An 18263-nucleotide genomic window follows, 5' to 3' on the forward strand; every position below is an offset into this window, starting at 1 on the left:
TGAAACTCACAAGTAATCATCTTTCAGATCCATTCAATTTCCTCTCCCAGCATTTGGATAAAAACAGATTGCAATAAAAGCTATCAAACTTATCACTATTTCTTTGAAATAAAGTTAACACAAGAAAGCTGTATGTGCAGTATACTGACAACTACTTATTAACAAATGGATTAACAAAGGAAAGCAAATCAGTGTACTCCCCTTTTACATGTTATGACACACTCATATTTTTCATCATGTTATTCTATTAATCAATGACCACACTACATTATTGAGTTAATGCAATGAATTAAAAAGAAAAGTTAGCGGTTTTTTCCAAATGGTATGGTTTTTCTTATGCTATTATTTATATCTGATAGAAGAGGAAAGTCACACCTTCAATTCCCAAAAGTTCTGGGAAATTATCCTCTACTTTCATGACAACATAGGTAAGAAAATTGGAAATGATGATAAACGATTCTTGACCTAATACTCTTACTGGTAATAACACTGATGAATATCCATTCAAGGGATGTAACATAACCTACTACAAGGATTATTCATCCCATTTAAATACACATCCCATTTAAATACACATCTCTCACAATAAAGTATCAAGCAGAATGCTGTGGATAAATATTAGTTTCTCTCTCCTCTTTCTTAGCCCCATACTCTTGAAGATCTAAGATCTACCATCAATCTACTTCCTTCTTTTTTAATGAGAACTAACAAGTACAGAATTTGACTTTTACATTCTACAGTTTATTTTCTTCTCTTTATAATTCCCTTACCTATGAGACGGCATACTGTAGTATACCAAAAATAATGCAACAAATGAAAAGTTAATTATCAACTGGAAGGAATGGAGGAAAAGGAGGAGCGGAAGTGGCAGTGAGCTATGAGCCAATGCGCTACCACCTTTAACCAACTATTGTTTGTATCTAACTGCTTTAAGCAATATTCTTTGCTTGCCAATTGCACAACTTATGAGCCTCGTTGCTTTAAAATAATAAGCCTTCAATTTCCACGTACTATATTGTCCACATCTTGTTGAACTGAACTTCAACACATCCACTTTTCCTGTTGTAACATGTTCGCTAAAACTGGAGGCTCTGATATCAACACAAGATTTTACTATGTTTATATTCCCTTACCCTGAACTTGTTTATTTTTGTTACAATATACTTCAGCTTTTATCAGCTGCCAGGTTAACTATATTTCTTGCTGCAAAACAATTCACTATTACATAAGCAAAGCATAGTGATACAAGCCTATGAATGAACCATGTCTACAACTTTAAAAAGGAGAAAAAAAGCACATCAAAGAAACTGCATTTAAATTAATTGTGTCAAAGATCCAAGTATTTTTGAAAGCTGAACAAGAAACACTAGTTAAATCAGGTCTTGACATGATTTGGTATAAATGTAAATCTAAGCTGTCTTACCCTGTTTTTTCCCTTTTAGAAAATGAGCATAATTCTTATTTGCTGATACCTTTATCATTTACAAGTCTTCAAAATCTGGTTATTTATATGACTATAAAAGGGCTCTAGCTGTTTTTCTTTAATGCTATGATAACTGCTCATGTCAAAGCCAGTCTATTACATAATGCATATTTTAAAGATATTCTTCAAAATTTCAATCCTATTTAGTGAAGTTTTTACAAGTCTCTTCATTCCAAATCATTCAAGATTTTATGTTCTAATTATCCAAAGGATACAAACACAGTGATTTGAAGGGGTACATATTAATAAATTAAAAGACTAGAAACAGTTTCTAAACTGAAACAGAACAAATGGCACACATATTTTTAAAGTATATAGTTGCTTTAGAATACTCTTTTTTATTTACTTGGTTTTATAGTATACTACTGGTATCTTGTCCTGTAATATAAGAAAATAAATAGGAAGAGTAGGACTCCAGTCACTCACAGGAGGAATCAATATTTCATAATAAATTTACTGATGCCACTAATCTGGAAATTAGTAATAATTCACAGACCGTCAAATACGCTTTTAAAAAGTTTATAATGTAACATATGAATAATATAAGATTACAGGAAAACATTTAAACATCTTTTGAGAATAAACTTTTATATTAAAAACATTTTTAAATAGATGTTTGTGATTTATTAATGATATAGCATTATTAACTCAGGTAGCATCTACCAGGCAACATTCCGTGATTAGATACCCTATGTAATCAAAGTTAATTAACTTGAATGCTATTGAAAAACTCTTCTGTGGTATTCACTTCCCACGAATTCATACTAATTTTCCCATAAATTTAATTATATTTTCGTCTTTCCAATATGTAGGTGGACAAAGAGGGAGGGATGAGTAGAAAAGAAAGTAAAAAAAAGAAAAGCAAAAAGTAGAGGAAGAAAATAGAAAAGAAAAACTTCAAAGAGCTATTAAAAGATGGGGCGCCTGGGTGGCTCAGTCGTTAAGAATCTGCTTTCGGTTCAGGGCGTGATCCTGGCGTTATGGGATCGAGCCCCACATCAGGCTCCTCTGCTGGAAGCCTGCTTCTTCCTCTCCCACTCCCCCTGCTTGTGTTCCCTCTCTCACTGGCTGTCTCTCTCTCTGTCAAATAAATAAATAAAATCTTAAAAAAAAAAAAACCAAAGAGCTATTAAAAAAGAAAAAAAAAAAGGAAAGCGAAAGAGGGGAAGAAGAAAGAAGGGAAAGGGGAACCTGAAAACAAACACTACTACTGTTGCTGCTGCTGCTGCTGCTGTTGTTGTTATTATTGTTATTATTACTGAGCCAAGCCTCATCTAATCCCCCTCCTGCCATTATTATTATTATTATTATTATTATTATTATTATTATTATTACTGAACCAAGCCTCATCTAATTCCCTCCTGCCAGAGTTCTGAAAGCCAAATCAGGGGAGGGAGGGACAAGTGATAAGGGAAAGATTTCTCAGCATTCAGTATACACAGATTCACTTATTCTTCATTTTCAATTTTCTCAACTCCCAAACTCCCCCAGGTTAGAAACTCTCTGTTTTAATCTTTCCATCCACCTGCCAGCATGGGAAAGGGCAGTTACCCAGTGTCATGAAGTATTTAAGAATCTTCAACAGTTTTAAATAACGCTCCCTATTTCAGAGGGTTTTTGTCCCATCCCCAGACATACCACTAACACCCAGTTTCAGAGGTATCTAGAGGGAGATCCTGTGCCTTGTGCAAGATCCTGAAATGTAGACTAATTTTTTGGCTTTCTCCATTGCTTAGATTTGGCATTTTCTAATCAGTTATCACTGCAATGTTCAATATACTATCTTGACCTGGAAGCCTCACAATACATGTTATTTTCAAGTGTCACTGTTATACTTGAAAAAAAGAATACCAATCTTACACCACAGGCCATAATGAAAGACTCCAGAAATTTTTAAAAGTAGAAACTACAAACAGTGCATTCTTCAACAATAAGGCAAACTAGAATATAACTAAAACTTAAACAAGTCAAAAAAGTTTCCTGATATTTTTTAAAAAGGTTCCAAATTTTAAAAAACTGTGCCAAATAAGATTAAAAAGTACCATGTCACATTATTTAAAAAATAATGACAAGAAAGCTAAATATCAAGACATATAATGAAAGGCAAATTCACAGATTTAAACTCTTTGGAATCTAAGAAACAAAGCAGATGAACATAGAGAAAGGTGGAAAAAAAGAGAGGGAAGCAAACCATAAGACATTCTTAATTATAGAGAACAAACTGAGGGTTGCTGGAGGTGGTGGGTAGGGGTAAGGGCTAAACGAGTGATGGCTATTGAGGAGGGCACTTGTTGGGATGAGCACTGGGTGTTATATGTAAGTGATGAATCACTGAATTCTACTCCTGAAATCAATACTATCCTATATGTTAAACAACTAGAATTTAAATGAAAACCTGAAACAAACAAACAAAAAAAGAACAAATCTGATATAAAACTTAGAAAATTAGAAAACCAACAACAGCAAAAATCTTAGGGTAACAGGATAAAGAAAAAGAGCAAATCAATAAATTATATATAGAAAAAGGTACCAAAAAACAAATTACAAAAGCCGTACTAAAAAAATAAAACTACTTTGAAAAACACGTACAGGAGAATGTTCTTCTGTGCTTCAGAAAATAAAAAAGGTATCTATTACTTTCTCTAAGCAAACTACTTTTACTAGTTCTTCTAAGCAAATGTGGCAAAATTAGTGAATCTAAGTGATGAGAATATAGTATATAGGTGTTTTCACTGCACTATTCTTTCAACTTTTCTATTCATTTAAAATTTTTCAGAATAAAAAAACTGAAGAAAATAAGCAGACATTGAGGACATTTATAAATAGAAGCTTAACTAGAGGTAAGAATTTATAAAGCAATAAATTCCAAGAAAATGTGTGGTATTTAATTTCTTTACTTTCTTACCAGAAACATAATGAATATGGTTTAAGTGCAATTCAGATTTTCTTTTCTAAAGTGCTATGAATCCAGGACCCCATTGTTCTAAGAGAAAATGAAGATAAAACATCAAGATTCCTAATTTTATGGTTTTTCAGAAAATACTATAATGAAAAGTCATTTTAAAAATCCTCACTTTATGTACATTATACTTGAATTCCTTCGAAGTGAAAAATTAAAACAGAAACCGTTGACTGGAAATATAGCAGGTCTTCACTAACCATTTTCCAAAGGCCAAACACTTTATTTATAAAGTGTGGAAAATTCTGACAAGTTGCTGTGCTAACAGCAAAACACTTAATAAAGGAAACAAGACTATTAAAAAAATTATCTGAAATTAAGTAGATTCACAGTACATTGCACACTTTAAAAGGTCCAGCGTGCATTACAATGCAAATCTATGTCTTTATCCTCAAACTTTATCCAACTTTGTTAATCACAAAAGATTTTTCAATTAGAACTGATTTGAAAATCAAAGCCCAAAATCCATGGAAACTACAATGAGGACTTCTACATATGTGAGATTCTAATAAACTGGATTCAGACATAAAACTTAGCTTAGTTGAGGGGGCCAGGTTAAAAAAAAAAAAAGTTAGCTTAGTTGTTAGTTGAAAACATACATACAGAAACATGGGGCTGATTTATAGGCTCTGTAAGGCGTATATATAACAGGCCACGAGAGTAATATAATTTATTATGGTTTTAAATACTATGCTAGGCTAAATACACCAAGTAAGCACACTGCAAATTTTCCTTTAAACTACAGCGCATGTCCTCAGTTCCGGATAAATGCTTCCTACTTCAAGTCTTAATGTACCATATTTTATAGCTCTAGTAATTTTTTCCTAATGAAAAGTTCTGTCCCTTAATCTCCACCATTCTCAGCAACTACATTACCACACCTGTTTTTGAAATATGTGAGGCAGTCAACATCAACCAAAGTGAAAGGAGACAAAGAGAGACATTTTAGTATTTGACAAATATAAAAGTATTATGTGTATCTCTGTAAAATGGGAAATCCCATATTAATAGAAAATTAGAACTTTTACCTTATAAAAAAGGAAAACAATAAGAAATAAAGGAAAATAATAAGAAAGGCAACCAACAATGCAGCTGCTCTATAATTACACTTAGAAGTCCGAAAAAATGTAGGCTGGAGGCCAAGTATCTTAAATCACACAAGAAATCTATCAGTGAGAAAAAAAACAAGGCATGTTCTGAAAGCCTCACAGCTAACATAAAATGAATTTGTGGTATGTTATAAAATACTAATGGGCACCCTTTGAAAATTACTTCAAAGTCTTTATTCTGGCAGGTTTATGCTATAATATCTGGACATAGTTTCATTTTCTTGTTTAATATCAAAATATACACCTGGCTAAGCATTTCTACGAATAAAGGACAGGATTCTTAATTCCCTCATTCTGAGAAATTCCAGGAATTAAAATTTTCACTTTCAATATTACTCCATTAGTACTGTTTGAAAAGTTTGGTATAAATCAAATTTTTATAAAACATCGATTCACTATATATACATTTAAAATGTCTTTATTTCTAACTGATCTTCAATTGACAGTAGCTTTTGTTATTCATACATCTGTATATTCATTCCTTCAACAATTACTTATTGAGCACCTACTATTTATTCTAAGAACTAGAGATAGAGCAATAAACAAAATGAACAAAAATGCCTTTTATTTTTTTATTCTTTTAGGTTTCTTGGCTCCTCCTCAGCTGTGCCAAAGCCTGAATCGTTCCTCAAGTCCAGCCGGTTTTCTTTTAAAGTTTTTCTGGACTCATGGCCACTCAGCTAGCACAGATTTTCAGCTAAGCCAATTGCATAAGCTCTGAACCATGGTATGGGGGCAGACGTGGGGAGGTCAATGGTTCACATGCTTGAAAGAAAGCTAGCTGCTTGCTCTCCACCCCCTTCTTGCCTCCTTTACACAGGCTACAAATCAGACATGGTACCAGCAAGATTCAGCCACACAGAATAAAACACCCTAGGAGATGATAAAAAATAAATGGGTCAGGGGGAAGAACCTTGACCCCTGGATGACTCTGGAGCAGAATAGCCCTAAATTGCCCACTAGCTCAAACTTGGGAGAAAAATAACTTTCTACCATGGTTAAGACACTGTTATGTGGTCCCTTTAAAACAGCTAAACTAATATAGATGTGCAGGAGTCCACTCATCATTTTGTGTATTATTTTAAAATATGAATAATGACCCTTAATTTACCTGGTATGTATTTTCAGACTCCTCATAGAAGCCATCCTTGATCTACTCCATGCCATGATTACATTAATCACTGCTTCTTTTGTGCAACTTCTTCATATTTTACATGTATCTCTATTATTACACTTATCACACTCTACTATACTTTATTTCCATATTTATCTCACTATTAGATGAATCTTTCTTAAGAAAAAAGGTCTTATTCTTTTTTGTATTACACTATGTCTGGCACAGAGTACTTAATATTTATTAAATAAAACACATTAAATTGATTGGTTTTTTGTTTTGTTTTTTCTTTTCTTTTTTTTTTTTGGTTAGGTTATAAATGAACTACTAATTTTTCCTATTCAAAGAATAAAGTTTAAGAAAAATCAATAAATGAAGATATTTTTTATATAGGATGCAGTGAAAATCTCTAATACATTATGGCTCAAAAAAAAACATTGGGTAGAAAAGGCCTTATTTTCAGTAATTAGCAGATCCCATGCAATCTCAGTGTATGTGAACACTTCAGTTTACAAGCACTTTCAGTGACCATAGTTCTTATCAATTTCATTTAGTAGGCACTAGTAAACAAAGCAACTCATGGTAGAGGTGAGTCAGACAGGGTCCACAGTAAAGGGAGTCACAGGAGCCCACACGGAAAAAAAAAGAGAGTGGTGGAGAATCATAGCAGGCCTAGAAATGTGAGAAATACAGAAGAATGGGGGTGGGGAACAGATGAGGAAACCCCGAATCTTAAGTAGAACAGAAGAAGACTGCAACCAAAGAAGAAAACAATGGTAATAATTTACCTTGGAATTTTTAAGCTATTAAAAGTACACACACACTCACACACACACCAGTAACGGATAAAATCAGTTATCAGTTATCACCAACAAACTGATAAAATGATTACATTTGACAATACCTAATTCTGGTGAGTATGTGAGGCACCATAACACAATACTGGATGAATTATAAGTTAATATGAACATTTTAGAGAGCAATTTAGCGATACTTACAATAACATTTTTTCTTTTTTTTTTTTTTTAAGATTTTATTTATTTATTTGACAGAGAGAGAGGGAACACAGGTAGGGGGAGTGGGAAAGGAAGAAGCAGACTCCGAGCAGAGAAGCCTGATGTGGGGCTCGATCCCAGGACTCTGGGATCATGCCCTAAGCCGAAGGCAGATGCTTAACTACTGAGCCACCCATGCGCCCCAATAACATTTTCAATATACATTCTATTTCTGGAAATTTGCCTTCGGGGTATACTTGAAAAAAACTGGCAATATGTATTTGTAAGACTGTCATTAAAATATTATTTGTAATAGCAAAAAACTGGACATGATCTAAATGTCCATCAACAGGAAATGATTATTATACATGCACACAAGGGAATACAACTCTACGCAACCATTAAAAAGAACAGAACAGATTTCTTTGCAGCTTTGAAGACATCCATGCTATTTTAAGCGGAAAAGAAAGGTATGAAACAGTGTGTGTGGCTTATCTTGTATGTGAGTGAATTTTTATAAAGGTGTTTATGTTATGCCTTAACATTTCTAGAAGGACAAACTATTTTTTTAAATATATTTAGTTTAGGGGCGCCTGGATAGCTCAGTCAGTTGGGCTTCCAGCTCCTGATTCCAACTGAGGTCATGATCTCACGGAGATGGAGCCCCATGTTGGGCTCCACGCTCAGTAGAGTGTCTACTAGAGATTATCTCTCCCTCTCCTTCTGCCCCTCCCCATGCTCACATGCTCTCTCTAAAATAATAAATTTTTAAAAATCCATTTTAAAAAGTGCATTTATTTTTAGTAATCTCTACACCCAATGTGGGGCTTGAACTCATGACCCTGGGATCAAGAATTGGGTACTCTTCTGACTGAGCCAGCCAGGCACCCCAACAAAAAACTATTAATAACTTGTTCTAGGAGAAAACATTGCAGGGAGAGGGGCTTTAGTGTGTTCTTTTTGTAAACTGCTCGAATTTAACCAAGTGCATATATTAATTTGAAAATTTTAAAATGTCAGCAGAGTTATCTGGACAGGAAAATTATGACTATTATATTGTTTTCTATATTATAAACTCAGATAAACTTTTAAAATTATCTAATTATTATCTGAAATTGAACTGCTATTTATTTATTTATTTTTTTTATTATTATTTTTTTAATGATTTTTTATTATATTATGTTAGTCACCATACAGTACATCCCCGGTTTCCGATGTAAGGCTCGATGATTCATTAGTTGTGTATAACACCCAGTGCACCATGCAATACGTGCCCTCCTTACTACCCATCACCGGTCTATCCCATTCCCCCACCCCCCTCCCCTCTGAAGTCCTCAGTTTGTTTCTCATAGTCCATAGTCTCTCATGTTTCATTCCCCCTTCTGATTACCCCCCTTTCTTTATCCCTTTCTTCCCCTACCGATCATCCTAGTTCTTATTGAACTGCTATTTAGAATATATATACTAGCCAGGCTAGCCAGGTACATAATTATGTCTCAACATTTTTAGAGAATCTACCTTAGTTTCATCTCTTTTTCATGGAAAGAACCATAATTTTAAAGTAAGTTAGGGTCCAGTTAAATGTGTTTTTCTCCTATGTGAATCTTTATTTTTAGTTTCATGCTTTAAAATCTTTCCCTTAAATTGGGTCACTTAGCAATTTACTTTTATCCCAACCAACATATTCTTCACGCTGAGAAAAAATAAATGGTGACTACTTGACAGTCAGTTGACTGAAAAATAAAATATTCCAATGATAACCTGTTGTGTCTGCATGATGTTCAACGTATCACTTAAATGGCATTTTCATAAATAAAAACTTGAAAAAATAAAAAATAAAGAATATTGAGCCAAAAGTGAAGGAAAAAATATATAAAAATATTTTTTCTCTCAAAAAGTAAATAGCATTTTCACTGATAATAAGCATTTGATCTGACAGCATGCAGCCATAACCAATATCATGAATATGAAAATTATAGGCACAAATGGTAGAAAAGATTAGCAAAAAAACTAATTTACCTATAAGTAACACTACTGACAAATGTTAGATATTGGCTGGCTATAAGAGCATTTGTACAGGTTTGATATACAGGGGCATTAGCATTGAGTTCTAATACCCAAGACCCTAATCTTCAAGTCAGATAACTAAGAAAGATCATTACACTGATTGTACTTATCACTTTGATACAGAAGGAAAGCCAGCTTAAACTAACCAAGATCAATTTTATATTACATCAATACTAGAAATGGATCTTGAAGCCATGTGGCAGTACAGACCCTTTGAGAACTGTAACAAGGGATATCAAAATGATTTAATTGAAGTAAGTAGAAAAGTCTCTTTTCTACAGGCAAATAGAAACGCAAAATTAATACATTTCGCTCTTCCAAAAAACAACTTTTTAGATCAGGGGTCAGCAAACTTTTTCTCTAAAGAGCCTGAAAGTAAATATTTCAGGTTTTGCAGGCTACATATAATCTTTGTCGCAAATTCTTTATTTTTTACAACCTTTAAAGTTGTAAAAAGCATTCTTAGCTCACAGGCTGTACAAAAACTGTCTGCAATTGGATTTGGCCCATGGGCTATAGTTTTTTGACCCCCTCAATCTAGATACCTGCTTTCCTTCTATATACCAAAATGAGGACCCCTAATAGGCATGTACTGTCAGTGCTCCTTCATCTGCATACTCCTTCTAAATCCAGTCCTCATATCATACAGGTGGCAAAAACAAATAAAAACCCCAACATCTTCAATATTTCCAACTGTATAGTAAGAATAACATCACTCAGGCACCTAGGTGGCTCAGTCAGTTGGGCGAACAATTCTTGGTTTCGGCTCAGATCACGATCTCAGGGTCCTGGGATCGAGCCCCATGCGGAGCTCCATGCTCAGTGAGGAGTCTGCTTAGGGATTCTTTCTCCCTCTGCACCCCTCCACTTGTGTTCTCTCTCTCAAATAAATAAATAAATAAATCTTAAAAAAACCAACATCACTCATACAAATCTCAAACTTTTGAGAAAGATGTATTACTTTGCTTTAAAATCTTTTTTTCCTCTAATAATTATAAATAAAATTCATGTAATACTTATATTAGATACAATTATAAACGCATTTTTATTCCTTTTTAAATAACTATATTGAGGTATACTTGAAAAAATGAACATTTTTAACTTGATTGAGGTATATTTTGCATATCATATTATTTATCATTTTCTAATTTATGTTTGATTTTTTAGTAAGCTTATCAGATTGTGCAACAATCACCATAAGTCAGTTTTAAAACATCTTCATCACCCCACTATGATCCCTCATGCATTTACTGTTAATGCCTACACTTACTGCTTCCCCCCCCCCCGCTCAAAGCAGCCACCTATCTATTTTTTGTCTTCATAGTTTTGCCTTTTCACATAAATGGTATCACATAGTATGTGGTTTCTATGTCTGATTTTTCACTGAGCATAATGCTTTTGTGAATCATCCACACCAGAGCAGGTACCCATAGTTCATTTCCTTTTCATTGCTGAATAGTATTCCACAGGATATGTTGCACATTCCTAAAGTGTCAACTTATTAAGTTTTGACATATGCATATACTCATGAACACCTCACCAGTCAAAATAACAAACATGTCCATCAGGCTCCTCTGCTATGAGCCTGCTTCTTCCTCTCCCACTCCCCCTGCTTGTGTTCCCTCTCTCGCTGGCTGTCTCTATCTCTGTCGAATGAATAAATAAAATCTTTAAAAAAAAAAGGGGGGGGGGCGCCTGGGTGGCACAGCAGTTAAGCGTCTGCCTTCGGCTCAGGGCGTGATCCCGGCGTTGTGGGATCAAGCCCCACATCAGGCTCCTCTGCTATGAGCCTGCTTCTTCCTCCCCCTGCTTGTGTTCCCTCTCTCGCTGGCTGTCTCTATCTCTGTCGAATGAATAAATAAAATCTTTAAAAAAAAAAAAATAACAAACATGTCAATCATTCTCCAAAATTCCGTGTGCTCCTTTATAATCCCTCCTTCCCACCCCTCCCCAACCACTTATGCCCATAGCAATGACTGGTCTGCTTTCTATCACTATACATTAGTGACACTATATAAATTTACATTTGCCAGAATTTTATGTAAATAGAATCATACAGTATGTACTCCTCTAGCTTTCACTCAGTATAATCATTTTTAAATTCAACCACATTAAAGCATCAATTATTTTTTATTACTAAAGAATATTCTATTATATAGATATAACAAAGATTGTTTATACATTTTTATACATTGTTTATACATTCACCTGTCAATGGACATGTGGAATGTTTCTGGTTTTTAGCTATTACAAATAAATCTGTTATAAGCATTTGTTCCTAAGTCTTTTGTATGGACATATGTTTTCATTTCTCTTGGATAAATATCTAAAAGTGGAATGGTGGATCATCTAGCAGGTGGATGTTAAATTTCTTTTTTTTTTTTTTTTAAAGATGTATGCATTTATTTTAGAGAGAGAGAGTGAGCAAGCAAGTGGGAGAAGGGGCAGAGGGAGAGGGAGAATCCTGAAGCAGACTCCCTGCTATGTGCAGAGCCCGATGTGGGGCTCAGTCCCAGGACCCTGAGATCATGACCTGAGCCAAAATCAAGAGTTGGCCGCTCAACCGACTAAGCCACCCAGGAACCCCTGGATGTTAAATTTCTTAAACTGCCAAATTGTTTGTCAAAGAGGTTGTATCATTTTACACTGCCACAGTAGTGTAAGTGTTCCAGTCTCTCCATATCCTTACCAATACTTGCTATGGTCAGTCTTTTTAATTTTAATCATTCCAACAGATGTGTAGTGATATCTCACTGTGGTTTTAATTTGTATTTCTGTAACAACTAATAATGTTGAGCATCTTTCAATGTGTTTGTCATTTGTTTGCCTGTCATGTGTTTGTCACACCTTGATGAGGTATGTTTAAATCTTTTGATTTTTAAAACTGGGTTTTTTAAATTACTGAGATTTAAGAGCTCTTCATTTATTATGGATTTATCAGTTATATGATTTGTAAATATTTTACCCCGGTCTGTGATTTATCTTCTCTTAACAATGTCTTTTAAAGAGCAAATGCTTTTACTTTTTATACAGTGCAATTTATCAGTTTTTTGTGAATCATGCTATACTTTTCATTTCACATCTAAAAAAAAAAAAAAAAACCTCTCTAACTCAACTTTTTCTTCCACAAATTTTATAATTTTAGGCTTTACGTTTAGGTCTTGGGATACATTTAGAGCTAATTATATATGGTATGAAGTTATGGGTCAAAATTCATTTTACTGTATTTAGATATTCAACAGTTCTGGTACCATTTCTCAAAAAGACTAATGTTTCTCCATTAAAAATGACTTTGCAACATGTTTTAAATCAGTTGTCCATATATGTTTTGTTTTGGTTTTTGGGGACTTTATTCTATTTCATTATTATTTTGTCTTTTTTGACGTCAATACTACAATGTCTTAAATACTGTAGCTTTATAAATCTTGAAATCCCATAAACCTCTAACTTTGCTATTTGTCAAAGTTGTTTTAGTTATTCTAGATCCTTTGTATTTCCATATGAATTTTAGAAACAGCTTGCCAGTTTCTACCAAAAAAATGGCTATATGGGATTTTGATCAAGAATGTGATGAATCCATACATTACTTTGGGGACAAGTGACATCTTAACAATACTGGATTTACTGATCCATAAACATCATACCCCTCATCATTTATTAGATCGTCTTTAATCTCCCTCAACTATGTCTTGAAATTTTCAGTGTATGGATCTTTCACATCTTTTGTCAGATTCATCCTCTGAGTATTGATATTACTATGAATTATTATTTTTAAATTTTAATTTTTTTTAAATTAATTTCTAATTGTCGCTGTTACATAGAAGCAAAACTGATTTTTGTATATTTGTATCCTGCAACCCTAACTTACTTCTTTGTTTTAGTAGCTAGATCATATCAACCGCGAATAATAACTATTTTACTTTCTCCTTTCTCATCAGGATGCTTCTTTTTTGCCTGATCTCACTGCCTAGAATCCCTAGATCAATGCTGAACAGAAGTGGGGAAAGTGGATATCCCTAACTTGTTCCTGGTGTTAGAAGAAAAGTATTCAGTCTTTTACCTCTAAGTATAATGTTAGCTGTTGTTTTTAGATGCCTTTTTTCAGGTTGAGGACATTAACTTCTACTCCTAGTTTGCTGAGACTTTTTAATCAGGAATGAATGTTAGATTCTGTCAAATGCTTTCTTTGTATCTACTGAGATGATCAGATGGCTTTTGGTTTATACTTTGTTAATATGGTGAATTTTAATGATTGATCATTGAATGTTAAACTAACTAGTATTCCTAGGATAAACCCTACTTGGTGATGACATGTTATCCTTTTTTATATATATTGCTGGATTCTATTGGCTAAAATTTAGTTTATAATCTTAACATGTATTTTCAGGAATGATACTGGACTATATCTTTCTTTGCCTGGTTTTGGTATCAAGGTAATGCTGATTATCATTAGGTGAAAGAGTAAATCAGGCCCCTGTTAATCCACGTTAGCCAGAAGTAGAAGTCTGTTTTATAATCATTATTTCAATCNCTCTTTCCTAGCCTAGTAAGTATGCATCATTATTAACTTCATTTTGCATTTAGGGGAAATGGGGAATGGGGGAAAACTGAGGCCCAGAGAGCAAGGGAACACAATTCCAGTCTGGAACTAGGATTTGAATCCAGACAGCATAAATCTAAAATCCACTCTCTTAATCTGCTATACTATATAATACTATAATATTTAAGTTGTATTCAAAAAGATTCTCTTTAAACACAGAAATTAATTTATTTTTCATTAAGAAAAAGCATTCTCCCTCTAAATGATACAAGCAGTCTGACCTGGGGCCCATGTAATCACTTAAGAACTATGGTATTTGTTGAGAAGAATAAATGAGATGCCACAGTTTCCTATATACTGAGTCAGGATCCATATAAACTATTAACTACTGAATATACTGAAAACATTACTCAGTAAAAAGAAAAGATCCAGCTGAAAAGAAATAGTTTTATAAAGATGTCCTACAGTCCCCAAAAGTCCAATCAAAACAGTAACAATGGGGAACCTGGGTGGCTCAGTGAGTCAAGCATCCGACTTGGTTTGGCTCAATTCATGATCTCATGGGTTGTGGGATCCAGCCCTGTGTCAAGCTCCCTGCTCAACGGGGAATCTGCTTGAAGATTCTCTCCCTCTCTCCCTCCCTCTGCTCTCTTTCTCTCTCTAAAATAAAATAAAATGCATCTCTAAAAACAAAAAACAGTAACAACTGCTGCTACCATTTCAAATTTTTATTTAATCTTCAAAACCACATTGTGAAATAAATATTAAATATTAAAAATTCTATAGCTCAGGAACTCAAGACACAACATTAAGAAACCTGTTTAAAGTCTGCCATTCCATAAGTAGCAGAATATGTATTCAAACCTCGGTCTCTACAGCTCTAGAATGTTTTCTTAAAATTTCCATTTTTTTCATTTGCTTTTTACATTACAATGTTATCATTCTTAACAAACAAGAAGCACTGCCAAGGGCCTTTTGGAAATAAGGGAAGTGCAACATCAGATTTTAGCAGGACACAATGCCACACAATTGGTGCTGAGCTCTGACGTAATGACAGCAATGAAGGCTTTCCCAATCCCTGACTGAATTAAACTGTTTTGCCCTCTTTCTAAAGCAAGTTTTCCTTCCATAAAACTAGCTGAGTGCCTTGTCTCTACTTCTGATCATCTATAGTGGGCATAACTTAATTAGCCTGGACTACTAGCTGTTGGCTATAATGCGGAATTCCTCTTAAGAGCAGGATGGGAAAAGGAGTAACAGCTATTCAAATAATTCCAGGCCTGAGGCAAGATGGTGCTGGGCAAAGAGCCTGGACTCTTGAAAAGACTGCCAACATTCAAATACCTATTCTGCCTCATAGTAGCTGTGAAACCTTGGAAAAATTATTTAACCTCTTTGGCCTTCAAGCATAAAATGGGGATGATAATTCGTCCTCTCATAGTGTTGAAGATTAAGAGAGAGAATATATGAAACGAAGAGACTTTAGAATAGTACCTGGCACTTGTGAGGCACTGTTTAAATCTTATTATCAATATCACTACTATTCTTATGGTTACTGAACAGGAAAAAGTACTTTAGAGATTCCTTAGCATAAAGAAGATATTAGCAAATAACTATGTATCTAAAAACACAGTCCTATAAACCTGACATATTCTATAAGTAGGCAGTTTTTAAAACACAAGCAAGGATAGTCAAACAGTTCATAAAAATAAAGCAAATTACTCAATTCCATTATAGCATTAAATACCTACTATGGGCTCAGCAATAGGCAATGTTTCACAGGGGATATACCAGATCTAACCCTACTCTCAATAAACTTAGAATATTAGAGAGCAAAAAATACATGCTCAGAATAATCAAATAAAACAAAATACAATATCACTGATTGGCACATGAAGGAATTCTCAAATACCGTTAAAATTTATGAGTTCAATCTAAAGAATTAAAAAATTATCTCCGTATATTTAGTGCTACTCCTGACGCCAGTGCCAAGAACAAGTTCAAAGGACTGGCATATTATATTATAAATTATCAGTCACTCAAGCAAAAAACAAAGATGGTTATTTAATAATTTCAACTGTAACTTACTGTTGCTATTTTGGTCTTGAGAAAGTTCTCCCTTTCTTCATCTACCTTAATTTCATGTCCAGTTTTAAATAATTCAAGCATTTTGGGGATGTCACGGCCAATGGAATCTGGTTAGAAAAATTAAAAATCCAAAGTTATTACTACATATAAACAAGTAACAAAAATTACTGAGTAAGAGAAACATTCATCCTATATTAAGATATAGCACACAAGTCGTGGCGCACAGACTTTAGAGTGGCCCCCATGATGCCCATTTCCTGGTTTCATGTCCTTTTCATGACCCCCTCCCCTTGAGTGTGGATGGGAGCTACAGCTTGCTTCTAACCAAGAGACAGGATGCTTATAGGTACATGATTACATTACATAAAACTATAATGCCCATCTTGGAGGAGACTCTCTTCTTTACTGGTTTTAGCAGAAGCAGCTGCAATGTTTGAAGCTGACATAGGAAAAGGGCCCCAAGACAAGAAACTGATGCCCTCAACCTAGCAGCCTACAAGGAACTGAATCCTGCCCCAAAGCCACATGAGTCCAGAAGTGGATCCTTCCCCAGTCAAGTCTCAGATGAAACCACAGTCCTGACTGATGCCTTGATCAAAGCTTTATGAGACACTGAAGCTTTACTGTAGGACCCAACTTAGCTGTACACACATTCCTAACATACAGAAACTATGAGATAATAAATGTGTGTTGTTTTACACCACTGAATTTATGGTAGTATTGTTGCACACTAATAGATAACCAATAAATAAGTATATGCAAGGATGATGTTTATCACACTTTAGAAACCTAATTAAGGACAAATTAAAATCTGTAAGATTTTCTGTGATAAAAGCAAACAGCACAGTTTTGAAATCTTTTATGAAGTTTTTACCTACTTTCATGTGAAACTCACCTGACCTGCCTTACCATAAAAAAAGGGAAAGAAACTAGAAGTCACAAGATTTAGCAGTAGAAATAATAATCACAGTGACTGATAGTCTAGAGGCAGTTCATTATGGCATAAATGGCTACAGAAGCTGGCATGAAAAAGAGTTAAGAATTGAAACTCAATTTATTGGATTCTAATGTCACTTTGTCCTCCATTATGGTAGAAAAAGAAGTACAACTGAATACAGAAAGGAAAAAAATGAAGTAAAGGTAAAAATTAAGAATTTTCAAAGGACCACACAGAAGACTTCAAAAATAAACTGTACCTTCCAAATATTAGTCATTAACATTTAACTCAAATTTAATACACAAAAATACAAGTTTTTAATATTTCATGACACCATACCTGAACTTGAAAATTTTTTAATTTTGTACATAGAAAATATGAATTATTTGAAGAGTAAGAAATACAATAAGGGATGTGCTACTAAAGACACACCACTCTTATACATCTCCAATAATTCTTCCCATGATAAGTCAACGTGAAGATCTCATTAAATAGAGTACAGTATATCTTCAGCATACATTACTTCCAAGGATCATCTGGGGAGTTGTTCAGTATGGCTCAGGAGCATTTCACTATAAATGAAAGCAATTATCCACAAGGAAGTTACAATCTAATTGTAATTGATGGGGAGAAAAGGGACTTGCAGATAGAACAACTACTAAAAAAACGCTACTTTTTCTTAGTATCACATTTTGATGTAACTAGTACTAAACAGTTATGAAAAATAGTATAATACAAACAATGAATGCTAACAGTGGTATACAAAAAATAGGAACCTGGTTAAATCATTTATATCTCTACTTAAACTTAAACTCAATATCCCACAACAGTTTTCCTCCTCTCAGTCTTTATTGCCACTGCTCAGATTCTGTCTTTATTCATCTTTTACTTAGACTACTGCATTAGCCTCCTACTGGTTGCTGTTTAAGTTTCACCATTTCCCCATTAGCACACTGTCACTTAGACAGCTC

The 18263-nt window shown here is 34.1% G+C and overlaps 1 protein-coding gene across 1 annotated transcript in view; it reads right to left on the reverse strand.

Annotated features, from left to right (window-relative positions):
• The window catches only part of MRPL1 (mitochondrial ribosomal protein L1), an 84316-nt gene that overhangs the window by 23414 nt on the left and 42639 nt on the right, over positions 1–18263 (reverse strand). The window contains exon 7 of the mRNA XM_008693265.2: positions 16356–16462. Coding sequence (XP_008691487.1) covers positions 16356–16462 — 107 coding nt within the window. The remainder of the gene's footprint in view (positions 1–16355; positions 16463–18263) is intronic.

The sequence above is a fragment of the Ursus maritimus genome, unplaced genomic scaffold (assembly GCF_017311325.1).
Source record: "Ursus maritimus isolate PB19 unplaced genomic scaffold, ASM1731132v1 scaffold_8, whole genome shotgun sequence".
In the NCBI taxonomy this organism is placed as follows: domain Eukaryota; kingdom Metazoa; phylum Chordata; class Mammalia; order Carnivora; family Ursidae; genus Ursus; species Ursus maritimus.